The 27,725-nt window shown below is 40.8% G+C and overlaps 1 protein-coding gene across 1 annotated transcript in view; it reads left to right on the plus strand.

Moving 5' to 3' along the window:
• The window catches only part of LOC137602390 (teneurin-2-like), a 115,619-nt gene that overhangs the window by 36,767 nt on the left and 51,127 nt on the right, over positions 1-27,725 (plus strand). The window contains exons 2-3 of the mRNA XM_068325071.1: positions 10,996-11,202; positions 21,479-21,710. Coding sequence (XP_068181172.1) covers positions 10,996-11,202; positions 21,479-21,710 — 439 coding nt within the window. The remainder of the gene's footprint in view (positions 1-10,995; positions 11,203-21,478; positions 21,711-27,725) is intronic.

The raw sequence follows: 27,725 nt of genomic DNA on the forward strand, positions 1-27,725 counted from the left end.
ACCTAAAATAATTAAGCAGATCAGCAAACAGCTAAGTAATTGATAAGAGATGTATTTAGTCTAACATAACAAATGAAGGCTTACAGGGAAATAAATGCTTGAAATATCTAACGGTAAATAAAATTAGTTCATTTGTGACATTTTAAGTTATAATAGCACAAATTTCAACTGAACTCAAACTAACAATGACAAAAATATACCTTTTTTTTATCACTAATAACATCCAGTTTGAAATAAAATGTGCTTCTTTAGTTTGTGTTACAAGAAAGCATTTATGCAAACATCTCAGTCGCCGTTTGGAAGTAAAATCTTGTCAAATCTGAAAGTGCTTCAAATGACAAGCCTAAACTGTAATCCTTCAAAGAATTGAAAAATGAAATCAAGCAGCACCGCCATGTAGAACAAAATAATGGGAAGCCGTGAGTGTGGATAGCACCTTTTACCCAGCTGGAAGGCTTCTCCAGCCTGAGCTGCAGGCTGCTTGTATTTGTTAGGAGGATCTGCCTGTTTGGGAAGAGGGCCCTCATAGTTTTGGAGAGATGGAGAGATGCAGGCGTGATGAAAGCGAGGAACAGAGTCTGATCGGAGGAGAGCTGTAGGCCAGAGACGCGCCCAGACACTCTGTTACACTTCAAAGAAAAGAACCAGATACGATCGTCTCTTTAGGCTTCGAAAGCCCAACTTTATAAATTAAAACGCGTCTGTTGAATCGTCGTCTCAGTGCTGCCTTCCCTCTCTACTCATATTATCACTCATTTTCTGATCACCAAAGGAAGGAAATGAGATGGAGATTGTGTTAGAACATCAAGAGGATGAACCGTTCTAGATGCTGCACCATCTATTTGTTGCTTGCATATATCGATAACAACAGGTGTGCATCTTGCCGCAGTCAAGCTAAATGCCAATATAGAAAAAGGAGCAAGAGGAAAGCAGAGGCGAGGAGTAGAGGAAAAGGGAGTGAGGGTGGAAGAGGAAGAGAGTTGAGATGGAGAAGACAGACTGCACTGTATAGATAAATAGAGAAAAGGGCCCATTGTGTCAGCAGCTGTCATTACTAAATAGCCCTCAGATCACTGTCAGACACTATCACACAAACACACATGCATGCGCACAGACTTTTTCACACACATGCACACTGACTGACAGCTCCCCCTCAGTCCAACATCTGTGCTGACAGCAGCCATGGTAATGAGTCTCTGCATGTGCCAGCATGGGTGTGTCGATTTCTTTTTCCTCCCTTTACCCCGCGCACCGCTCATTTAATCATTTGACGTCTCCCTCGTCTTGTTGTTCCTCCTCTCGTCACTTCCTTACTTTCCGTCATCTGAACAGAAAAGCGTTCTGATTGACTTGGCAGCACCGGATAAATGAGTGGTGACTAAATGAAACCAACATGGAGTGTGAAGTTGGACGGCAGATCTTGGAATTTTGTTTGCTTTTCCGAAGTCACTATCCAGGTGTGATGTATTTCACACTGAGGTGTGGAGGACGGGAGCGATGAAAGAAGAGAGAGATGAAGAAATGATGAATGGCTCTCGTTAGAGGGGTAATTTGTCTCCCCTTGTCTGACTGGGCTCCAGATGTCGCTCCATCCCTCGATCCACTCCACTCTCCTCGGCCTACCACTCCTCACCTCAGCCAGATGGGGGGGGGGGCAGGACGGATGGATGGGTGGGGAGGGAGGGAGGGATGTGAAAGGAGACAAGGACAATGAGAAAACAAGTCAGTGAACAGTCAACAAGCAGAATTATGGTTGATGTATTGTGCCATTGCACAATAAAGAATGTCTTCATTGGGAAACAAGGGATACAAAGCTCATATTGAGGAGTTGAGTAGAGACACAGAAGCACGACAGGAAATACTCGTAATCTCAAGATTCACACAAGAAACCTGGTGACTAATGATTGATAGTGTTGCTTTTTACATTGCAAAGAAACCATCAGGGGACTCAGCTAATGCCTTCAGTATAATGCCACAGTCTCAAGTCTCATGATATGCTTATTTCCTTCATATTAATCAACACTTGTTAAGAACCGTAGCCTGAGAGAGCGAGAGACGGGCACGGAGAGAAGGATTCAGAGATGTGTACAGATGGCCGGGGAGGCAGACGAAGGATGGCAACCAACGAATTGTCAAGAGAGCCACGTGAGCTCATTGCTAAGTCTTTGTTCTAATAACACAAAGCAATTTCCACTGACCTTTCTCCAAATGTAGCGGGCAGAAATGACTGAGTTAAAGATGCCCCACAGCATAATTGCTAAGGAGATTAAAGTTCCCTTAATTGCTTTTGGCCAACTAGTGCAATTTTTTTTTCTTTTTTTTTGCAATTAAACCAATTTCAAATATTAATAACCATCTCCCATGCACATGTGCACATGAGCTTGGACAAATTTCATGTTTATACACACAAATGAAAAAAAAATGCAATAGTAATAAAATGTGCAGCTGCAGACCAGTTTTGTTAATTTTTTTTATTCCATCTCATCAACAATAGTTTCATTTTAGGGCCGCTAAAATATCCGAAATGATAAATCGTTCTTGCCATCAGTTGAAGTGATTAATTCTTTTAGATCAATGTTTTACACGTGTGTGTCCATATTCCCTTTTCCCTCTCAGTTTGATTATCTACCTGTCCTCCATCTTTCATGGTTCTGTCTCATCTTGCATCCTCCCATCCTAATTACCCTCCTCTGTTTTATTCCTAGTTTTTTATTGCCAATATGTTTTGTCAGCTCGTAGCTCCTCAACTGTCCTGTTTTCTCCATCCTCTGCTCCGTCTATTCATTTCTCACCATCTCACTCTCCACTCCCCTGTGATCCCTCCCCTATCTCCCACCCCCTCCATCTATTTCTCGTTGTGTCCCTCCCTGTCACCTTCCTTTTCCCTCCTGTTGGCCACAGTGTTTGCTTTGCCATTGTTTATCCATTTTTCTCTGTTTGTACTGATGAGATTGACCGGATACACATGCACACACATACACACACACAGACACACACACAGACACACACACACACACACACACACGCACACACACACACACACACACACACACACACACACACACATACACAGACTCATGCACAAGCACATACCTAAACAGAAGACAAGGCTGACTTCCCTCTGGGGTGCAGTTAACGTCAGGCTGTGGATCGATCCTAGATCTGGTTTCCATGACGCAAGACTCTGAGCTACAACAGAGAACAGAGGCAACATGCTGCATGCATTTCTATCAAATACTCTCTAAAACTATTAACTATAAACTGCATAGGATTTGAGCTTAAACATGATTTTTCCAGGATTTAAGCCCACATTGTTAGCAACTAGCAGCTTTTTCCAACCAGTTCATTTAATAATTAATATTCCCAAAAAAGCCTAAAAATAATGTTGGTCTGCACACATTTTGATTTCTATCAAGACTCTTCTTATTTGGAAGGCAGATCTCGTCAAGTTACAATCTCACCGCATGTGTATTGTCAAGTGATGTCATTAAGAAAACCACAAAAATTAAGTCTTTAACTTCAAGGCCTCGTAGCCTTTCTTCTGTTTTCCTTCTCTATCGCTGTCCATTTTTGATCCGTACAACAAACAGATGTTCAATGGAAGATAAGTAGCTGAATGAAAGGATAGCAGTTTTTCTTTATACCCTTACAATTTAACTTTGAAGGTGAAGGACTTGGCATCATAAAAAAAAAAGATTTATTTATAAAGGTATTGCTAGTGCCCGTAGGTATCAGTCCAAATATAGAATCTGGAGAAAATAAATGATTACCACTGTGTTAAATTGACCTTTTTTGCATCTATCTAATTAAGATTTGTAATAACCTGAGTATTGGGGTGATCGGCTGGACTATGCGACCTCATTCTTATGTTGTTGATTGATTGAGCTGCAAATATGGCAGACATAATTATTCTATATTTTGAGCCGTCTCTAAATAGAATTTATTAGATTTGTCTTTGTCCTTGATTCCAAGCCTTTGGAGAGTAGAGAGAACTCTCTCCTTCCCTGTCTTCACTCTCTGGTGTATGGGACAGCCTGATTGTGTCCATGCATCCCATGGCTCACCCTATTTAAAGACTTGGCAGTTAACTTTCTTTTGCAGTGCCCATGTCGAGGACAGTCATACAATCTATGCAGGTCCCAAAAATATTTCCCATTTGAGGATTATTTGACAACTGAAGTAATGCTCCTCTGGACTGTTACGACATCTGGCTTATGATGCTCAATGTGAGCAAAGCAAAGCTTCACATTACTGTCTAGCTGACGTGAAAGAATCTCATCTGTGCTCATTAATGTTACACTATCATTTACAGTTCACTATGATACGATTGCACCTTACATAGACTTGCATTAATATATTCAGTGGTGGAGTCACAAGAATGAGTATAATACTGTTTGTGTTCTTGTCTGTTTGGGTGGACAAAATGAAAATAATGTCTATAGATGTTTCTCTGTTCCTTGCATCAAATATTTAGAATTTCAAAATATGAGACATCCAAATGGTGAGATGGAGAGATGTATTCCAGGGGCTCCAGGGGGATTAACCATTTATTGACAAAATTCAAAAAAACATCTGAACAATTCCACACATTCTGACTAAGAATACTAATACTAAGATCACTTGTGATAGGTGGTAACAGACAACAGCTGATGATGTTCATATGTATGTAACTGATTACACAAACCCTGGTGTAACCATTTAAGGTGATGATAAAGAAATCTAAAAAATAAAATACAAAATCTAGAAATGATGTTTGGTCATCTGCAATATTAAACTGGAACATATCCTTTATGCATATTAATTGCATGTTTGAACCTTTTTCTAGAAGAAATGTAGTCCATGTCACCTGATCATATTGGCATATTGATTTGTAGATACCTGTATATATTGACATATTCATATCACATATAATGAATGAAGGATGAACGCCCTATACTTATGCATATGTAGTAGTGCAGTGTAGAGAACAATCTGTTGTGTAGCTGAAAGATGTTTGTGTGCGTGGAACCCTTGAAATTTCAATGTCTGATCTCCCAGCAATTGAGATATTCCATCTTACCTTGTCGTAGCAAATGCATCCTTCTGGCCAGACTCCAGTCTGAGTTGAGCCAGATGCAGCCCGGTTGGTGCTACAACGAAGCAAGGATAGAAAAAAAAAAATTTTTCACAAGCCCTTTTTGTTTAGATTTGACTGCAATCTTGAACGTAGCTAAGGGATTAGTTTTAAGTTTGCATAATGCATCTCTTGTCCAATCCCACTGATGGTTATAATCAGCTTTGTCATAATTACCATACAGATTAGAACTTTGTTGTGGAAAAATATATGTTGTTGCACTAACTCTATCCATCCAGGCTGTCAATGGAACAGTCAGTCCGATTGCATGGCAACAGCAGTGGTTAACTGTTTAATCATTAAACTGGTCAGACAGAGTTACCTGTCTGGTGCTTTATCATACGCGCACTGGGTGAACTGCCTGTCTAGTCCTGGTAGTCAATCATTGTCATTACCTCCAGAGTAAAGTATTATTTCTTTCATTTTGTAACCCCGAGTTTCAATTTTAATGTCAGATGTTATTGTGATAATTAGGGTAACTATTGGATCAAGAATCGGTGTAAATTCTGAGGAAGGGGTTGAAGAGGTTTTTAAAGTAGAAGTCGGTAAAGTGTGAATTTCATCTGACAACTGGTATTACTGTTTTGAACCTTTTTTACCCTCAACTGTTGAAATAAAGGTAAAATCCTTAAACTATTTTCTTGCGTAACATTTGAGCTGGTATTTCTGATTTTACTTTTCCTTCGTGAATATTGACCTCTGAAATGTGTGATGCCATTGTTGTGTATAACATTTTAAATTAGCAGATCACACAATGTAGGGACAACCATTTTACTCACGGATGTGAAAGATGGTTTTTTTAGTTTGTCTTTTAATGCTTGATTTCATAACCTCAAAAATATGTAACAGCCATTTCATTGTTTGTAAATGTTTTGGCTTTATCGACTTTGACAGAATATTATACTATTTGACCCATGTGGCTTATATTTTAGACTCACTAACATCTCATAATTTAACATTAGACTGGATTGCATTAGATTTTATTGGGAGCACAAGTGCAGTTGTATTTGTACTGTACACTTCCAGTAATTAATTAATCAGTATCAGAGTATTTTATTGATTCCTGATGGGGAAATTACTTTTTGTACAGTCAGACTGTTCCAGAAAGTATGAGAGAAAAGAAAAACGGAAGAAGTTGGAATAAATAAGACAGTAAATAAAAGAATCTAAAAGTATATGCTGGTACATACAGGTGCAGGTGTCTGTTTTCATTCCTTCCCCTCCTCCTCCTCCTTATCTCCCCCCCACCGTCTGACTGTCAGAGTGAGTAGTTGTACAGTTTGATGGCCACAGGCAGAAGGATTGCCTCAGGCACTCAGTGGTGTATTTACAGGTCATCTACTACTGAATAAACTCCAGTCTCCCATCGGTGGGTGGCACTCATTGTACAATATGACCCTATCTTGGACAATATCCTCTCGTCCAGCACCACCCCAGCGATATCACCAGCCCAGTGGATCAGTGTGTCCAGTCTGTTTGTGTCCACCACCCTCAGACCACTGCCCCAGCACACCACAGTGTAGAGGAAAGCACTGGAGACCACGGACTGGTAGAACATCCTCAGCATGTTGGTGCAGATGTTAAACCACAGCCTCTTCAGGAAAAAGATAACCTTGGCTCTTCTTGTAGAGGGTCCGTGTGCTTCCCCCAGTTCATTCTACTGTCAGGATTGACAAAGTCAATACTGACCCCCTGAATGGTGACAGGGGTTACCTGTCCCTTCATCCTCTTCAAGTCCACCACCAGTTCCTTTGTCTTTGCTATATTAGAGCCTTTTTTTTTTTTCTCACTTCACATTGCAAAGGTGCCCACTACAACCCTGTACTCTGTCTCATCACACTTACTGATACATCAAACCAACCCTGTGTCATCAGGAAACTTTTGGAGATAACAGGTCTCCGTGCAGTAATTGAAGTCTGTGGTGTAAAGGGTAAAGAGAAAAGAAAAGAGAACAGTCCCTTGTGGCACCTCAGTGTTGCTGACCACAGTGTCAGACACAGTGTTGCAGGCCCACAAACTAGTCTGGAGGTCAAGTAGTCAACAATCCAGGACACTAGAGGATGGTCGGCCTGCATTAATCTATTTCCCACGTCTTCTGTTGATTAAATATGGATATATTTTTATTATTTCTGAGGGGAATAAAGTGGTTATTACTTATTTTATGATTATAAATATGCATTTTGTGAACCCATTCAGGACTTTTATCATTCACTTAAATGTATACTGAACCTGAGCTGGTATGATGACCTCCTACTTCCACAGGTCATCACACAGGTCAGATTTGGGTGTATCATCAGCAGAGCCTTGGTCATCCTTGGTCTTTATGGAGTACCCTCAATGCAGCACTGACATGCATTGTCTGTTTTGCTTTTTTATTATTTTTTGGAATTAAATGTGTGTTTCTGGTAGGTTGTATGTGATAGCTCATTAACACACGCAGCCGAGCATCTGCTCAGTTTAACTTTGAGCTGGCACAAATCTTAAAGTCAGCTCTGAGACTCCCATTAAGTTTCTCAATTGCTCTTTGAGACTGGGGATGATAAACGCCCCCAAATCTCTTGTTGATTCTTAACTGTTGTAGGAGTTGTTGTCGATGTCGATTAAAACAAAGAAATTACTGAAAAATAAATAAATAAAAATTTACAAAGCTGATCCATTAGATCCATTACCAAAACCTTTTTCTTCTGGTATGCCAAACCATGTACTTGTCTGGTTATACTGTACCTTTGACAAGTTTAATCTCCCAAATCTTTTGATGGTGTAGCTTTCATGACTGTACAGTCAACTATCACAAACATATCATTTTACCATGTACAGTAGTCCCTCGTTACTCACTGTTTATGCGTTCCAGGACCATCCGTGAAAAAAGAAATTTAGTGATAAAGCGACAAAGTATTTCTTATTATTTACGGTAATTTAAACATTTATAAATCCTCCCCATTCTGATATTAAACCACTTTCTATCTGCATTACCTTTTCCCACACTCTTATACACTGTTTAAAGCACCTTTGTATTCAAGAAAAGTCGAAGGATTACTTCGAGCCGGAACGCAGCATACACACACGGATGTCGTCAGCCAATAGCATGCGCGTCCGGTATGACGTGACTACCTACTAAAAGGCCGCAATGTAGTGAAGCTGTGCATCTTGAAGCAGGAATAAGCAAGGGATTACTGTACTGGCTTTAACATAACTACATAGTTGAAAACAAGATGTGCATTTGGCCCTTCTAATACGAGACTGTGCCCTATCGGTGTTTTTATTAATTCCTCATGCTGCTTTGAGCACAACTGTCACATTTATTCACCACCTCATCAATAACTGTCCAATACCTCTGATATTTTATGAACCTCATAACTCCTCCCTTCCACAGTGTCATACTGCGCAAATCACAGATCAGCAACACTACTTCTGCAAACAATGAGGAAATGGTGTTTTTTATTTTTGTGTGACTGATACTTGATAAGTCCAGGAGATTGGATTTTGGTGATTTAGCTCATCCTGGTAATTATGAATTTGGTTTTAGTTTAACCTCAGTTGAATTGCTTGGTTCCATCAGTCCTATATTGATTACTCATAAATTTTTTTCTTGTTTTTTATGTTTTGTAATGATTTATTTGTAACTTCTTTTTGTTCCCATGTGACAGTTGAACATGCATTGAATTCAGTCCCACTGTCATCAACTCATTGCCCCTATGGAGACCAAAGTCCATGTTCATACAGCTTTAATGTCATCCAAAACCACTATATATTTCCATCAGTCTACTCCACACGTGTTTTTCATTTCCATTTGCCTCCTCCCTCTTGAATGTCCTGAAGTCGAGTGACCCACCCCTCAAGTGTTTACTATGGTTTGACTGTTCCTGTGTTCCCATAATCAAAATTGGATATGTACCAGGATTGTTGCACTGCTGTTGATTGTATGTCAGGTATGAAACTCAGATCAAATTCTTTTACTTTGTGTTCTGTACCTTGCCCTAGTCATGCTCTGGTTTCTCTGAATATTTCCTTCCTTTAACTCATTTGTGATCTTGCTCAGCTACAGCTGTCTATCCTTCATGTTGGCTCCTGCTCACCTGTTTCTGACCCTTCAGCTTTCACTTGTTTTGGTTTAGATCCCGCCCATGGCTCACCTACTGTATTTTCTTTCACTGCATGCCGGATTTCTGTCAACAAGACAATTCAGTACTATTCTTTTTCTTTCTTCCAATGCTATATTACTTTGGACCAGGTTGGTTTTGGCTGTAACTAAAATCCCTGGGTGTATGAGAATACTAATGTGAAAAAAACATGAGAAAAATATGTGAGAACATGTTAGGGGGGGGGTGTGTGAGGCCTGCCAAGAATCTCTGGAAGCTGGCCAGCTTTGATAAGGAAAAATAAAATAAAAATGAGTCTATATGTAGACATTTGTAAATGTTTTAATACTATGTATAAAGTGTTGCTAATTAACTGACTTTTTGTGTTAGTAATGTGTATGTACTTGATGGTGTCTTACAAGGGACATAAAGTTTTATCTGTATTTTGCTGTGTATGGTTATTGTGCTAGAGGTGAATTTTTGCATAATATTAATATTAATATTTGGTGGTCCCTATATGAGAGAAGGTTGGATGAAGTGCTGGTTGGTCAAATGATTCTGACATTCCTTGGTTTTGGGAAACAGTTTTAGGCTCTCTTTGGCAGTTTTTTAAAGAGTTATTTAGCAGTGTTGCTGCATCATTAGTTCAATGTGTCATCTCATTACCTCATCATCATTAGCATCATTATAGATTAACTTCTGTAGCATTACATTAGTCTCACCTGCCCATTAGTTTGTTAGCATTGGTTTGGTTGGGTAGGTTACCAGAAGATTACTGGGTTAGCCAGGTACTACAAGTAGTTAGAATTAGCATCGAATAATGACTGTATTAACATAAACAAAGTAATTAACATATTACCTTTATATTCATTCATTTATTCATTCATCCTCCAAACTGCTTTTCCGCTGTAGCGGGTCGCGGAGAGCTGGAGCATATCCCAATTGAGTAAGGGCATGAGGAGGGGAAACTCCAGTGCACTGTGGATCCATATTATACTGTGGACTAAAACACACACACACACACACACACACCAGAGTCGATTCATAGTTAAACATGATCGTGAGTTGAATAGCGGGAATAAAAGCCACTTTGATTGTTGTTGTAATATAGTTAAATTAGAAAATTTGTTAAATAAGTCATGAAGATAATTGTTGAACATAAAAAAGTTTTAAGGAATATTTCTATATGTTATGCTTCGAAAGGATAAATAGCCTTGATGTAGCTAAAGGAGGTTGGCATTAAAGTCAAATGGGTATCACTTCTTTGTTACACAGTTCATGGAATCATTGAATATGTCACTCATTCAGATTTTATATCTGTGGACCTTTTGCATGAATTTACAGTATCTCTAAATGGAGACTATCTAGTGTCTGCAAACATTTATCTGTATTCAAGCATGTTATGAAGTGGGGCCTGTTTCTCGAGTCAAGTTTGCTTTGTGGGTTTTCTTATATTCTAATCCAGGTTTTTAAGTCTAAACAAAAAAGAAGTCAGTGCATGTATCTATCTATCTATCTATCTATCTATCAAAAATCTCATCAACAGCTGATCTGAATATCTGGACAGACTAAACCAGCGATTTTCATGACTGCAGAATTCATAGATTAGGTTTTAATTTTTGTTAATTCAATGTTGTGTGTGAATTGACTTTTTAAATGGTTCATGGCATTCTGGATTTTTCAGTATCCATGGGAACCTGCCTCAGACCAGGCCCCCATATCTGTCAATCATTGCCATCTGTTTTGTCTAACGGCCCCATCCTCTCCTTTTCCCCTCTCTTTCCCTCTCCCTCCATCATTCAGGTCGCCCACTCCCTCCAACCTCTTCCTCCTCACTGCTCCCTCCGTCCCTCCCGTCCTCCTCGTCTGCCCCCCACCACCCCTCCCCTGGCCCGTCTCCACCAATCAGGGAATGCCAGGTGCCCCTGTTGGAGAAAAACTCCAACCACTCTCACCTGGAGCCCCATCCGGATGACTCATACATGCTCCGTGCCCAGCCCTCCTCCACTGGTAAGAGAGCTGTCCAATCATTCACCCTTTTTTCCTTTCATTCATTTTGTTCACTCTGTCATACATCATGTGTCTATTTCCTGATGTAATTTAGTCATTGCTGAGTAAAATGCCAGTAATCCATTCCTTTAATTTCATGTCTTATCTCGTTCCTAGAGCCATTTATTTTTACCTTTCTTTTATTCTTCTGATCACAGTACAGCTTGCCCTCATTCTTTGCGGTTAATGCGTTCCAGGAACCACACGGAATTCCGCAGTAGAACGACAAACTATTTAGCTTGTTAATTACAGTAATTTATACGTTTAAGACCCTCCCCATATTGACATTCCACCACCTTGTATCTGTATTACCTTTTTCCCACCCTCTTATCAACTGTTTAAAGCACTTTTGTGTTTCACATAAGTCCGAGTCTCACGGAACCAAGCGCACTTCCAGATGCTGTCAGCCAATAGACTGTGTGTACGGTATCATGTGACTGCCTACCAAAAAGCCACGATGAGATGAAGTCACGAACTTTGATGCGCAAATATGTGAGGTTCATTTGCGGTATGGATGAGTGAGTACACCACTACCTGTATGTGTATCTGTTCAGCCATCTAAATTATCTGTATCCGTATCTGTACTCAGAATGGGCAGGGCTTAATCCGGAAGTGAGTGTGATTTTAACTGGAAATGGTTGGTACATTATTTTAAGTCTGAAATTGATACGGATCGATCAGAAGTTACCATATTTATTGTTTATTCTAAAATTATTTACAGAACAGCTTCAAAATTGAAATGCATGAACAAGAATTGTCATACTCACCACAACTTTCTAATTTTTTTTCTTTTTTCTTTTTCTTTTTATAATGAAACTGTTTTTTTCCAGTTGTATTTGATTTAACCACCTAACGCTCTTGCCATTTTTTTTCACATAAAGTTAAACAAAGTTTATTAAGGTGTGTGTGTGTGTGTGTGTGCGCGTGCGTGTGTGTGTGTTTGTGCGTGTGCGCGCTATGTAACTGTTAAAATATATATACAGTATAGAAATTATTAATTTGAACTGAAGTGAGAAAGTGTCAAACTAATAGAAAGCAGGTTAAAAAAAAAAACACTGGAGTGGAGACAATGACTGATGCGACACAAACAGTTTTCAGCAGTGTCTGGTCAAATGCACTGCGTACGTGCAAAAAAACAAAACAATAAACAAGTTCACCAAGTAACCTTAAGTAGACCGAAATAGAGGCAAGCTGAAGAACACCTAAGGAGAGCAACATGAGCTACAGTGAAGCCACGCACAGAGACATCAGTCAATGTCTGTGTGTGCGCGAGAGTGGGGCAGAGTGTCCCTGTAGTGTCTCTGTAGGGAGGGGCAGGCACTGTGTGTGACTGGCCAATCACAGAGCGTGAAGACAGCCAATTCTGAGGATTTTCCTTCAGCTATGCCAGCTGGGATAGGCTCCAGCTCCCCGTGACCCGCGAAAGTGGATGAAGCAGTTAGGAAAATGAATGAATGAATGAACGAGCACGAGCATTGGCGAGTTTTACTCTTATCATGCTCGTACACGGATACTTGTCTGAAACGAGTACCTGGCTCAACCCTGGTTAGCAGGTCTGGGAATCAAACCAAGAAGTTTTAAAGTACCTCTCCAGTCAAAAACTTTTTTTTTCTCTCATTCCCATATAGTTGAATGCTTGAACTTCTCTCAGGATTAGGTATAAAAGCCTATATACAGTAGTACTAAAAGAATGTTTCATATTTCACGATTATACTCAAAAATAAGTAAAAAAATCAATGTTTTACTGGAAAATATGTTAACTTATGATCAACACAAGAACTTAAGATACATTACTTATATATTCTATATTAATTCATATTTCAAATGTGTGGCACCAACTGAACCTGAATGAATGAAATACCTCAACTTGGTCTCAATTTTTTTTCTGCAGTTCATTTTTCATTACAGTGCAGTATCTCTTAAGGGTAAAGGGACGTCTTGTGACACAAATGTGAAGTAGTCTTCAACCCAACATACCCGTCTTACATTCTCATGTTCACCTGCGCAGCTTGCTTTAAGCTGCATAAGAGGTGGTGCTAAAAATAAATAAATACATCCTCACCAGGTCCATTTTACCTAATAGGAAACCAAGTAGAGTAGATCTGGTACTGCTCAGTGGAAATTGAGCTAAACTTGATCACTGGAACCCAGGCCCCCAAGAGGAAACCCCTGTGTTTGCTTCCAGAAACGACATATGAGAGATAATTACAGTGGCGTATGAACGAGAATAGGGGAAATGACCCTGCTGCTGTGTCTGATGCAGGGAGTTAGAATAGGCCGGATGTACAGATAGGGATTGACGGGGATTGTAATTATGGTTAATCGTGGATATTATAGTTTTTTAAAAGAGATTCATTTAAAATTCATCTGCATGTTTTTAACAGTCAAAATCGGATACTACATCTTACAAAGTTATAAAAAAATATCTATTTTTCAAGAATCTCTCTCTGTTATCCATCTTCTTATGTTGCTCCCATAAGCAAAAAAATTATAATTCTAAGCTGGCAATGGTAATATTTTATAGATATCACATATTTAAAAGTAATCCCTCCACCTTTGTCAACGGTTGCCAGAAAACAATGACGCAAGTGAAAGCAACCCTCACAGACTACAGAGCTCAGATTGGTTTCCAGTGAGTAGGTGTGATTGTGCTTGTTTTCCATATGACATTAATAATCCCGCAGAAAGTGAATTTTAAGTGTTGGCAGGAGAAGCATGATAGCAAAGACATACTAGATGGCAAAGACATGCTACTTTGTGGGGGAGAGAGGTTTTCTTAAGACAAGACATAGCACAAAGGCACAAATATTTAAAATCAAATCATACGAAGGTTGAGTGGGAAGTCCAACAGTATCATCGATGACACAAACAGACAAATCTGCAGATACTCAGCGAATATGAAGAGATCTCAGGAATGGACATCAATGGAGGATTATATCATCAGCACATCCCTATTTTTTTACAACCTTCAGACCTAATGTGTGTCTGCGTGGGGGTGTGTGTATGGTTCATTGTGTCCTTGAACCAATGGAATGTTCTTGGCTGGAGTGGAAGTAGGAAGTAAGATCAAAAATACACACAAGAGACAAACTGACCTCATGTAGATACAAACAAACCCTGCAGTACAAATTCCTTAGTATACTACATCTGGGGTCTAAGCTTTCTGTTATCATTGGACAGTCTCTTGTTGGCTGTTACACGCCCCGTGTGCTTATGTCAGCACCTTGCAACAATTCTTCAGCCTCACACACACACACACACACACACACACACACACACACACACACACACACACACACACACACACACACACACACACACACAGAAATACAAGAGAGAAGAGATTGTTCATCAGCATATACATTTATTCTTAACAATCAACTTCTGTGAGCCAACTCTCTCTGCACTCTCTGTCCCTTCCTGCCTCTTTTTCCCACTCTTCTCCCTTTTCCCCATTCCTCCATGCAGCTGTACTTGTAATCAGTAGATATATTTAGCAGGGGCCTGATGGGAGGAGAGGGGGTGGGCAGAGAAGTCCTAATGTGATTTTTGGTGGAATACAATCTATTGTTAATGGCGTTAGGCTCTCCTTTGATCCAGTATAAATCTTCATTAGGGAAGGCCCGGGTCCCAGGTTCAAGAGCAACATGATTAGGAGGCTTTTAAAATGACGTTACATCAGCCTTCTAATTGGTTTACTGTTTGCTGGGGCAACATCAATCATTAGCCCAGTAACCACACAGCAAATAAATTCACTCTGCCACTGACACCCTAATGGCAGACGCTGGTAAAGAGGGAGAGTGGGGCTCGCAGGCACACTCGCTCTCATTCTTGTTCACATACACCCACAGTTTCTGTTCTGGGGCTTCTTACAGTCTCTGCTGAGCATGAAATCGCAGAGACGGAGACCAAAAAAACAAAACAAAGATGTGGGGGGAAAGCCCAACAATGAGAAGCAGGAAAGAGGCGCAAAGAGGCAAATGGGAGCAGAGATAGAAAAGGCAAAACTTTTAACTTTTGAAGTTGTTTAATGAGACATCTTGCATGAAAAAATCAAAAAGAAGAAGGATGAAGGAAAAAAAACGCATCCAAAGTGCAGCGGTAAAAATAGATGGAGAATGCGACTCAAAGGGACGACGAGACGTATGGAGTCAAAGAGAAAAAAGGGTATTGTGAATGAAATGGGGTAATCTTGTGAGAGCTTGGAGGGTGAAAGAGAGATAGCTGTATGTCAGGAGAACACTGAGATAAAATTTGCAAATTGCCACGTTTTCCAGCCAGGACTGCTGATCTAATGGGTGCAGAGAGAGTGCTTGGCTTTCGCCAACCATTAAAATCGACCTAAATGAGTTTAGAGTGGCAGGCTGGCACTGTATAAACACTCACAGGCTTGTAGTACACACAGGATAGGCCACACGATATAAAACACCTATAGCCAATGACTGTTTATGCAAGTGTTGTGAGATTGCATGCCTGCCTGAACGTGTGTTTCATGTGGTCCTGCAGAGAAAGGATGCTGGGCAGGAAATGAACCCTACTTAGCCAGGCAGAAACTGACCACCTCGTGATAATCCTGCAGGAAGCCACATGCTGCTTCCATGTGTGTGTTCCTGTAAAGTAGTCCACCATTACCTAAGCTAACAGGTGGACAGACATGACTTGTGTTCTTACTGAAGCCTGACAGGTGAATAGGAACGGAACGCTGTTGCTGAGGATTTACTGGGAATTGGGTCTGCAAGTGTTTATATGGGAATACTGTCTGGCTCGGAGCACCTGTCTGGGAATGCTCTGTGGAACGCCGGGAGAGCTGAGACGGCCAAACGGAGCGTAGCAGATCACTCCTGGAAAGAGCTAGCGTTAGCGCTGTCTCTGGCCATTCATTATGCATGGGGAATGCTCTGCTATTTTTAGCCCGAGCCTCCTCTAAAGTGGCTAGCTATCTGCTGCCAGCGAAGGCACCTCAAGTCACTGCTGAGGCTTTAAATGTTTAATGGCCGTGTTGAAACAAATCTACAGAAACAAAGGCACATAAAGATGCATGGCCTTCCATTGCACTAATGTTGTCCCTCCTAATGGTGCTTGTGTAGTGGTGAACCCTGGCATGATTTTCTGCCTGCGTGTACATTTACATGCATCTGTGTCTGCATGTGAGTGAAGTGCACACGTGTATTTCTGCTCATCCAGGCTGTTTTGGATGAATTTGATGACTCTTCTCTAGCGGATTATTGCCTCCTAATTAGACAGAGATGGCTAGCCAAGGCAGAGGCAGCTTGTGTATGTGTTATTGTGTGTTATTTCCAGTTTGTCCTAGTGTGTGTTTGCATGTACACCGGTCTATAATAAAGCTCAAACAAAGTTCCTCTTTTCAGCATGTGTGCGCTCACATGTGTGTCTTACCTTCACCACCGCTGTGCTCAGGCTCACGGCTCTGACAAGAATGATAAATGAGGAGCATGTGACATTCTGTGACAGAGGACATGTGAACTGAGGGAACATGGGAATATACCTATAGCATAGCAATTAGCTCAGAGAGTAGGTGCAGAAAAATAGCAGAGCGTTTTGTTTTAAATACGGACAGAAAAGGTGACGGTACGGAGTGTGAAGTAACAATGGACTGACGAAGGGAGTCAGGAGGACAGACAGACAGCAGAAAATGAGGAGTCGGACCATAGCCATGCAATGATCCCTTTTTAATTGCTGAATGAGCATTTTTGTACTGCACACACACACACACACACACATGTTGATGCATCCTTGTCCCTGCAACTTTTTCTCCGTTAACCACAGAGCAAGTCAATAAAATTATGCCCAACCATCCATACAAACTGGTACAGCTGGCTTCTGCTGAGAGCCCAAACACACACACACACACACACACACACACACACACACACACACACACACACATGTACACATTGTCGTTAGCCCCCGTCTCTCACTGACTTCTGAGTGTTTAACAGAGCTAGCAGGCAGGCTAATTCCTCTCTGCTAAATGAGGCTCATTTGAATTGGCGTACACAGCAAACTTCCAGGATTTTGAGCCAAACGCACCAGTTTACGGCTACAGTTCCCCCTCTTTAGTCGCAGGGGACCTTGGACAGAACAAAGCGTGTCAGGCTTCAACAGTGGTCATAAAGGCTCTGAGCTTCTCTGCAAAAGTAGCTGTGACAACAGAACAGAGGGATTGTGAGAAAATCTTTTCAGGATCGCTGTTTATTCACACTGGCGAGTGAATGAGAGAGGAAAGAAAAGAGGAAAAAGATAAAGTGAAAAACAATATGATTTGCTTGGCCGCTCCCTAATTGCTCTATTTCATCACAGCATGTCCTGTCTTTTATCAGACTGGGCTCCTGGTAAAATAGTTGCTCCCATTAGCCTACCTGATGGTTGTGCTTTAGAAATTTAGGCTTTGTCTAACTGCCTCCTGTCATGATTTGTTGAAAACGTTCACCTCTGGTTAGTCAATACTGCACACACCTCTGTTTCAGAGGTTTTTCAGACATTTTTCTTCTGATTTCTATGCATACCTGAAAACTGCCTTTTACTTCAGTGTGTTTGCTTTTTCTCTGGTGAGCTCTAAGGATTCTCTTTATGGATTTGAAGGCTACATGAGGAGGAATTTCTTTGAGATTACTCTACTGCGTTGGAGGAGAGATAAAAGAAAGCAATTTGTTTCTGATCATAAATATTTTTCAGCCATTATTTAAGAATAGTAAAGGTTTTGTGACCCTTAATCGATTTATTTAGAGTTAATGTTTGGAGAGTAAACATTAGTAATGAGTCAGTATACATTTTTCTCCAAATGTTGATTCTATAATTAAAGAAAGCTCAAATAATTTCCTAAATGTGGTATTTCAGCAGAATGTACACGGCATGACTATTATGATGGTCGAGATCAGAGAATTTCCAGCATTTTCATTTTCCTGACATTGTCTAGTGATGTAAAATGTTTATTGCAAAATGTACTTTTGCAATAGCAGGGAAGTGGTGGAGGAGAAGCTAGAGAGGTGGAGGTTTGTCCTGGAAAGGAGAGGAATGAAGGTTAGCCGCAGTAAGACAGAGTATACAGTATGTGTGTGAATGAGAGGGACCCAAGTGGAAGAGTGAGGTTACAGGGAGAAGAGATCAAGAAGGTGGAGGATTTTAAGTACTGAGGGTCAACAGTCCAGAGCAATGGAGAGTGTGGAAAAGAGGTGAAGAAGCGTGTCCAGGCAGGATGGAACGGGTGGAGGAAAGTGTCAGGTGTGATGTGTGATAGAAGAGTTTCAGCTAGAATGAAAGGAAAGGTGTACAAAACTGTGGTGAGACCAGCGATGTTGTTTGGTCTAGAGACAGTGTCACTGAGGAAAAGACAGGAGACAGAGCTGGAGGTAGCAGAGATGAAGATGCTGAGGTTCTCTTTGGGAGTGACCAGGAAGGATAGGATCAGGAATGAGTACATCAGAGGGACAGCACATGTTAGAGGTTTTGGAGATAAAGTCAGAGAGGCCAGACTGAGATGGTTTGGACATGTCCAGAGGAGAGATAGTGAATATATTGGTAGAAGGATGCTGAGCTTTAAACTGCCAGGCAGGAGGCCTAGAGGAAGACCAAAGAGGAGGTTTATGGATGTAGTGAAAGAGGACATGAAGGTAGTTGGTGTGAGAGAAGAGGATGCAAAGGACAGGGCTAGATGGAGGCAATTGATTGGCTGTGGCGACCCCTGAAGGGAAAAGCCAAAAGGAAAAGAAGAAGAAGAAGAAGTACTTTTGAGTCTGTGATATGGCAGGATACAAATCTGTGTAACAATGGGCTTGATTGTTAAAAAAATATACTCTACCTGTGGCATTTTTTGCACACAAATACAGTATATGCAAAGAAACACACACTTGCAGATACTTCTGCACTCAGACCAAGGCAATTTGCAGAAAAATAAGACCATAGAAAAACATGTATTCCTCTTTCCATATTCCATATATGGCACATTATATATTATTCATCTGAATTTGAATGAAAGAAACAGTTCAATATTTATGGGAGGAAAGTGAATAAAGGTAAAATGCGTGCATTTCTGTACAGAGAATTTAAACAGCGTGGCGGTGAGTGAGTGCAAGGAATACCTACTTTAATTTCACTTTGCTCTACCTGCTTGTCTCTACATGTGTGTTTGTGCAAATATTTTCTTTCTGGTATATGTCACTGTCAGATAGTGGTGTTTATGCAGATAGGGTGTAGTCAGAGCTGTTTTACATTTATTAGAACATTACAGAGAATTCCCGTCAAAAGTGTCTAAAATATACCTGTAACAATCAAGGTTTATCTCTGAGTGCTTTACATTTAACCAGTGGATGCACACAAAACTCAAATAAAGCCGAATGAAAGAGAAATAAAAAGAAGTCTGTGTGGAGGTTAAATATTGCTTTATTCATTTACCGTGCATTTGTGATGTATGACTGGTTTTTTCTTGCGGGTGTGCAGCTGCATATACAGTATGTTTGTGTGTGTGTGTGTGCGTGCGTGCATGTGTGTGTGTGTGTATGCATGTATGTGTCTGCTCCCAGGAGCGTCTTTGCATGTACAAACAGATGTTTTGAATCTTTCCTGCGTGGCAGAGGACAAGCCCCTCCATATTTCTCTCATCTCCATCCCTTCTTCTCTCCTTTCGTGAGCATCTGTTCTTTGGTGCCATGTGGGTGACACCTGCGTCCCAGTAGCGGTGCAGCGGAATCAGGTCACATTACAAACGGCTCGCCATTTCGGCTAGAGTTCCAGGGGAACGCTGTGCCCCCTATCTGCTCGAAACACCAATCGAGAAGGAAGGAAGGGAGAGAGAGAAAGAGAGACAAAGAGGGAAAGTCAACATACATCTTGTGCTATAAATATGCTGTATGCCTAGAATCAGGTTGTCTAGCCATCTGCATTCATGCTCTGTCTTGACTTGTGTTTGTATGTAAGGTTCCTGACAAATATCAAAAATCAAAGCAGAGAAGCAGACAAGAGATTGAGATGAATTCAGATGGCGCCATCTTCCTCTTCTGCACTGTTTCTTTTTGTAACTACTTCAAGAGAAAATGGCAAGTGGAGGGCAAGTGTGAATGCGCAGCTCGATAAAACAGCTGCTTTTGTTGGCTTCACCCCACACATACGTGTCCCTTCACACACTTCTGCCGTTTTTTGATCAGTACAAGAAAGACAAAGTGAAACAAATAAAATCATGGTGAAGCATTCCATGCTCAGAAATGGCAAATAATAATGAAAGTGCAGTTTTGAGTATTGATGAAAGAAACAAAGAAAATCAAAGTGCGTTGTAAAGCCACATTTCAAAACCCAATGTAACATCAATGAGTGTGTGCTTTTTTAATCATTCTAACTCTTCTATTCGGACGGCATTTGAACAAATGTGTGGACAGTCGTGTGTTTTTTTTAAACATGCAGACTTGATGTCTTTCTCATCAGCTGTGCATCAAGTACATGCACCTGTCAACAATATTTATGCAAATGTACAAGAGTGATTTAACCGTGTCAGGCTCTTCTATTCTGTATAGCTTTTGGTTTATTGATTTCTCTGTGAAATCAAACACACACTCCAGTAGGGCTCGAATCCCTCACTGTTCTACAGAAAAAGAGAGAGAGAAAGTTGTTGTGTGAACGGGTTTTCTTGTCTGAGTCATCCGGGTTTGCTTTTCAGCTATCTCACTCAACAGTCCATTAGCTCAGTGTTGGAAGAGCCTGCATTGGTTTCTAGCTGATATGTTCCCTCAAAGTCGGAGAGCGAGAGATGTGGGCACACACTGTGCAGAGTGCTCTGATACAGCTCACAAACACACACACACACACACACACTCACATACACACACACGCAAACGCACACACTTTTATTGTGTTGTAAAAAAAGATATCAGAGAATAATAGAAAAAGAATTGGCTAAAAATAAGATGTGGAAGAAAAATGTGAAAACAATACATTTTTTGCAATTTGACTGGAATTTCACTCTTGAATATTTTATTGACCATTTTTGGAAAATATGACACCTTCTCCGACAAAGTGATTGCTGACACACGGTGGCACATAATGGAATGTTAATGGAGTTATTTTCTAGCTGGAAAGGTTTTACTCCTTTGGCCTGCTGACAAATAAACATCAGACATCAAATAATACTCGTGTCTCACAGTACAATGTGCGGATTTTGGAATGAAATCCTTCACTTCCTGTTGTCTTTTTGACATCAACAATCCTGTGTGTTCTTGTCTGCTTCTAGGGGCTGCCAACCACCACAGTCAGTCCACACTACGGCCTCCGCTACCCCCTCCACACAACCACCACACTTTATCCCACCAGTCTGCCAACAGCCTGAACAGAAACACCATGAGGGGCGGACGGAATCCCATTCATGCCCCTGCTCCGGGCACTGGAGATGGGCCTACCACCCCAGAGTCAGTCCAGCTGCAAGACAGCTGGGTCCTCAACAGTAATGTCCCACTGGAGACCAGGTCAGAAGAAATGGGTTTGCTCTAATGTTTTATTCTGGCTTTCAGTTAATGTTTACCTGCTATTGATATCTAAAGCCACTTACAGTAAGCACAGCAGTGGAATAGGTCTTACGTAATCAATAGTAATGAATGAAAGGTCAGAGACTTATTGCTTCTACTGTGAGCACAGAGTGATGGTACCGCAAACTCCACAAGAGAAAAGAAGAGCAGAGGAGAGTTTAGCTCAGGTTCATAGCTGCTTACTCGCTCAGGCTCATTGAGAACTGCATTTGTCAGCTAAAGGGAGGCGTCCCTTTTGGTCGTCCCACAGCCAACTCCTACAATGTCAGTGCAAAGTGTCAAAAAACACCAATTTGAACCTGGTTACATAAAAATCAGGCACATTATTCACAAGTCATTACATCATTACAAAATCTATGAAAAAGATTTGCTGAAAAGCTTTAATTCCAAGACTAAAATGAGAGGACTTGACACCAATGTCATTGAAAAGTTAGTAAGACTAAATGAACATGTAAAATTGTTGACATGAAAAGACAGAACTAACTACATTAACTTTTATCTTTATTTTGTCCACAGAAAAGAGGAAACAATCTAGTATAGACAAGCGTTGACATTACAGTCTAAATGTTCTGTTCATTGGTTGGTGTGAGCAGCAGTTTTGTGTCCTGTTGCTGAGGTGGAATCTGAGGTCAAGTGCTCTACCGGTGTCTTGCCTGTTTTGCCAGGGAGGTGGAACATTATTGTGTGTACTATGACCCGGAAGATTGTGAGCTATATCAGTATAGGGCAAAAGACAAATCAAAATATCCCTTGGTAAGTTTTCCTCAAGATGACTGGCGAGACTCTCAGTTTTATCCAATAAAGCCAACAGTCAGCGATCGTTCAGTCCAAACGCTGCCAACCTATTCATTGCAAATCAAAGCAATTTCCATGCATGGTTGTATTTCTGAAACAATCATCCTCAGACCAGACACTTCGTGCAAAGCTGCAAATGATTCAACCTGTTTTCATCTGATAATGATTAGGTACATCTCATGTAAGGGCAATGAAATGTGTAAAAATAACCCAAGGCATTGTTTTTATTTCCCAGGAAGGTCTAGAAGTAGACACATTAAATATCCGGATTTCATACAGTCTAAAACTGAACAAAAATAACAATATGAATCAATAAAGAATGGTAATGAGTAGTTATACAGTTAAAATATGTGAGACCAGTTAGAAATTTATTTTCTACAGCAACTGTCTATTTCCAACAATCCTCCTACAAAAAGAAAATTCAAGATTTAAGACTGTTAAGCAACAGTGAGCACTTCGACTGATTTCTTTCCAGGAGACCAACAGACTTTTTGCATATGTCAGTTGTTGTATGAAAAATCAAAACGTAAGAATAACAAATAAATGTGCCATTTGATGAAAGCTACGCTTTCTAGTTCACTGAACAAATGCATTATGAGTGTCACTGAGAGGCTCCCCTCCATCATTCCAAGCCAGCCGCCTAACTGAGAGGAAAATTGCTTCTGACCTCTGATTTAAGTGTGTTCTACTCAAATGCATTCTCTACCTCATCTTCAAGTGCAGCGTATACAAAAGTTTCCACATGTCAAAGCTATTATGCACGTAACCTAAAGTGAGGGAGCAGGAAATACAAACCATTTCACACAGTCTACACTTGTGCGTTTGCCAGTACACAAAGAACACTTAACAGGCAAACAGAGCATTCATGCAGGGTATTACTATTCATGAGGCATGCAGGGAGAGGTTCGCTGCCTACATGCTTGCTAGCATGCTCACTTTGCTCTCTGAGCATTTACTCTGCAGGCTGTAGTTGTGTTTCTCCTGCTGGGCAATGGGGCTTCCAGCTCTTTCGGTCCTGCATAGGTTCCCTAGAGTGCCGGCCCTGTGCAGTATTAATGAGTCCCGGCCATGTTTAATTCAGCCCCTCTGATCTCAGATCTATGCCTCACCTCTGCTGATGCACTGCAGTGGTTTGCACAGAGGCCAAAATGGGCCGAAATAGTCCGGGTCAGCATTCTGACACCTTCGATAAATAAAAAAAGGGATTTGATGCCCAGTTTCTCATTTAATGAAATCAAGTCATCTCATTTATTGTGTTTTTCAACATTCTGTCATTCAAATTGTCACCCCAAGGCCCCACCTTTAACTTTTATGTGACTAATTGCACCAGCTAGCACATGCAGAGCTAACAAGAGGATGAGTGGTGTGTGGCAGTGACATATATGAACTCATATCAGCTTTCCTGTTGTCAGTTTTCAAAGAGGATCCATGAAATCCTTTTATTAACGGGCTTTTGAAACTGCAACAAGAAGTGAAATCACTTGCTGTTATCAGCCCTGACTGTGAAAGAGGATTGTCTAAAATTAACGATATAATAATGGCACTAAACACACATCCACAAGTCAACAGGGTCTCAGCAAGGATCTGTTGGATAAGTGGAATACAAAAAACTATGGGCAGAAATACAGTTATTTTTATCAAGAAAAAGGAGTTGTGTTAGGCGTACATATATTTTTAAATGTATGTTTCTGTATATAATATTATAATTATTTTAATATCTTATAATACTCTTTAATTTTTTTTCAACTTCAAAGGTTGTTCTTGATTAAATTTTTATTGAAAATATTTATGTTTGTCATTCTAGCAGCATCAAAATATTAAAATCAATATTTGATATCTTTCACATATGTTCTGCTGATTTTATATACATTTAACACATTTTTAAGCACAGGGAGCAATATCGATGATCATCTGAGCACCAAATAGTTAAATCATTTGGTTTAGGAGTGTTGTCAGTATTTTTATTTATTACAAATTTTAATTATGCGATTAATTATTTTAATGACGTTCTGGCTGCCCCACTAGCTTTTCAGGGGTCCACCGCCTGCCAAATCCTCCTTTAACCCATGAGTTTGCACAATGGCTAAGAAGTATGGTGCTAAACCAAGAAATCTAAACTTTGAATAAAATCTATTTGTAGTAAAACTTGTTTATCTAGATCTGCGTTCCCATGGTGATGCTTATGTCTCAACATAGTCTGAGGACATCTTTGGTGAAGTTTGAGCTACAAAAATAAAGTTATGAATCCACTTGTCACAGAAGGTGTTATGCATGCCATCTTTACAGATTTTAACAAAACAATGTACACAGAAAGACAGACAGGCAGACAGACACACACACACACACAGACACACACACGCTGTTGAGCCCAATGCATTGCCAGTATTTAGTCATGTTCAGGTGGTGGGGTTGGGCATGGCTCAGAGCCTGTCACAGTGAATGGAGCCCAGAGCAGAATTTCCACCTCCATCCTCCAGCCCATATTGGGCCCTCCTGTCTGTGTGCTGGGCGATGGAGGAGGTTGGGTGGGCTGGCTGGAGCTGCTGGAGCTTGTGGCTGGGTTAGAGCCAGCCAAGCATAGCAAGAGAGTCACACTATCCCTGCGATGGCAGGGCCCATCCTCCATCTCATTATAACCAGCAGTTAGAAGATGATGAGCACACGTGCACAAACCAGACAGAAGCCACGTGATTGTGTGAATTTGTGTGCATATTGGCATCCAAGCATGTGTGCTGTCTTTACAGTGGCCGCTCCCCACTGTAATCGTATGTAAACATCATCATCTGCTGTCCACTGGTTATAGCAAATGTGCATGCGTGTGTGTGTGTGTGTGTGTGTGTGTGTGTGTGTGTGTGTGTGTGTGTGTGTGTGTGTGTGTGTGTGTGTGTGTGTGTGTGTGTTTTGCTTGACCTGATAGTGTGACAGCGCTGAGAGGATGAAGATTGATCACCTAAGAACACCCCAGGGCCTGAATGACTGGCAGAGAAAGAGAGAGATAGAAGCAGGCGAGGGAAGGGGTGATATAGCAGAGAAATATAAGTTGGCAGAGCGAGAGTGGGAGGAAATGGAAAGGGATGGTTTACGGTAGAGAAGGGAGAGATAAAGAGGGAGAGAGGGAGAGGAATGGAGAGAGGTGGTGATTGAAGAAGATTGTTTTGGGGAGTGTGTTTGAGAGAAGATAGAAAGGCAGAGCAGGGAGATTGGTACCCGTCGAACATGGATACATTTACCATTGTGTGATAAATGACTGTAGATGGCTGATGCCACTCCGTGTGTGTGTGTGTGTGTGTGTGTGTGTGTGTGTGTGTGTGTGTGTGTGTGTGTGTGTGTGTGTGTGTGTGTGTGTGTGTGTGTGTGTGTGTGTGTGCGTGTGTGTGTGTGTGTGTCTGTGTGTGTGTGCGTGTGTGTGCATGTGAGTGTGTAGCCTATGTTGCCCACAGCACATACATTCACACACATAAACACACACACAGACTTGAGAACAATTTCAGACCTCATCAACTGTTGGGACCAAATATTAGTCAGTGGATGAGGTCACGTTTAGGGTTGGATTAAATTCTAGAAAATGTGTGTGTGTGTGTGTGTGTGTGTGTGTGTGTGTGTGTGTGTGTGTGTGTGTGTGTGTGTGTGTGTGTGTGTGTGTGTGTGTGTGTGTGTGTTACAGTATGCACACATCTGCATATTCTTTAGCATTATATAAAAAAATCTGATTTCCTATCGGCCCGTTGAATAGCTGGTGTCGGGTTCAATCTGTCTGTGATCTTCAAACATTCCTTTGCACCCCCACCCCCAACCCCCCGCTCTCTCTTCTATGGACCACAGTTCTAGGAAGGAAATAAGATCACTGAGTGGGTCTCAGCATCTCAATTTGTCTGGAAGACACAGCAGAGAGTGGGTTAGTGTGTGTGTGTGTGGGGGGGGGGGGTATAATACATTACTTTCAAATGCATTACTGTGGGAACAGAATCAGTGATGCTACCTGTGAGAACCACAGGAGGTGGAGGGAGAAAGTAGAGGTGCCGCAATTCCTGTCATATGCATGTGGTAAATCCATAATACCATGCAGGGTTTATTAATGGTATACCTGACATTAAAACAAAAATATTGTAAACACAACATCTGGTATTAGGTCACTAGAAATGAGAATTAGAACCCATTTATCATTGTGTGACATCACCAAAAAAGAAAAAAAAATACGGGTAAAGACAGGCCTGTAGTCGCTATTTATATCAAATATAGAAATGTCATCAAAAGAGGATCAAAAGTAACACCTGTAAGGAACTTCTACACCAAAAAATAAGACAAATTTGTAATAAAAATGCACTCTTTAACCTCACTTTCCACATTATTTTTTTGTACTTGAAAGCAATTAGTCCCAAAACAGTCCGACACCCACTATATGACTTCTTCACAATGGAAACTGCCCCTTAGATTTTACGATTACATTACTATCATTGTTAGTGTAATGAAGTAAATTGGTCAAGTCAAAGAATGATTTACTAATAGTGGTTTTCTTCAGGATGTAGCTCAGCAGCATTTGAATCAATTTGACAGCCGACTGAAGCAACACAGCTTCAGCTACAGGTGGATCTTACTCATTTGTGTGTAACAGTGTTACAATATAAATCTTTCCTGAGCCCTATAAATTATAACATTCTGGATCAGCACATCTGTTATATTACCTGTCTGAGTCTGATGGAGTAACTCCTACAGGGATGTCATCGTGGGAAAATTTTCCAAGCAATATAGGTCATCGTTGTCAATAGATTTGACTAATAAGTTGAAAATCAATCTCCCTTTTCAGACAAAAGTAAGGACATCATTCAAACAGCGAGCTGGTCATTTTTCGAAGTCAGAATGTAGAAATGTTACAAGAGAAAATCTAAACATGGCACTTCTGCTCTGACTGTTTTTCAAGACAGGAGTTGTGTGTGCCAACGACGAGCACAACTACACACAGCTCAGTCCCCAGGTAGTGAACAATGGTTCCCTTCAGTAGTAGTAGAATTTCAGTAACAGATCACATCTAGCAATCTGGCAGAATAACCAAAAGCATAACAGTGAGCTTGTCATGGAAAATACTTTTCTCCTCATCTGTCAGTCCGGCTGTGTAAGTCTGAGGGTTTCATATGCAAACAAACTAAAAATGATCGAACACAC

The sequence above is a fragment of the Antennarius striatus genome, chromosome 10 (genome assembly GCF_040054535.1).
Source record: "Antennarius striatus isolate MH-2024 chromosome 10, ASM4005453v1, whole genome shotgun sequence".
Classification (NCBI taxonomy): Eukaryota; Metazoa; Chordata; class Actinopteri; order Lophiiformes; family Antennariidae; genus Antennarius; species Antennarius striatus.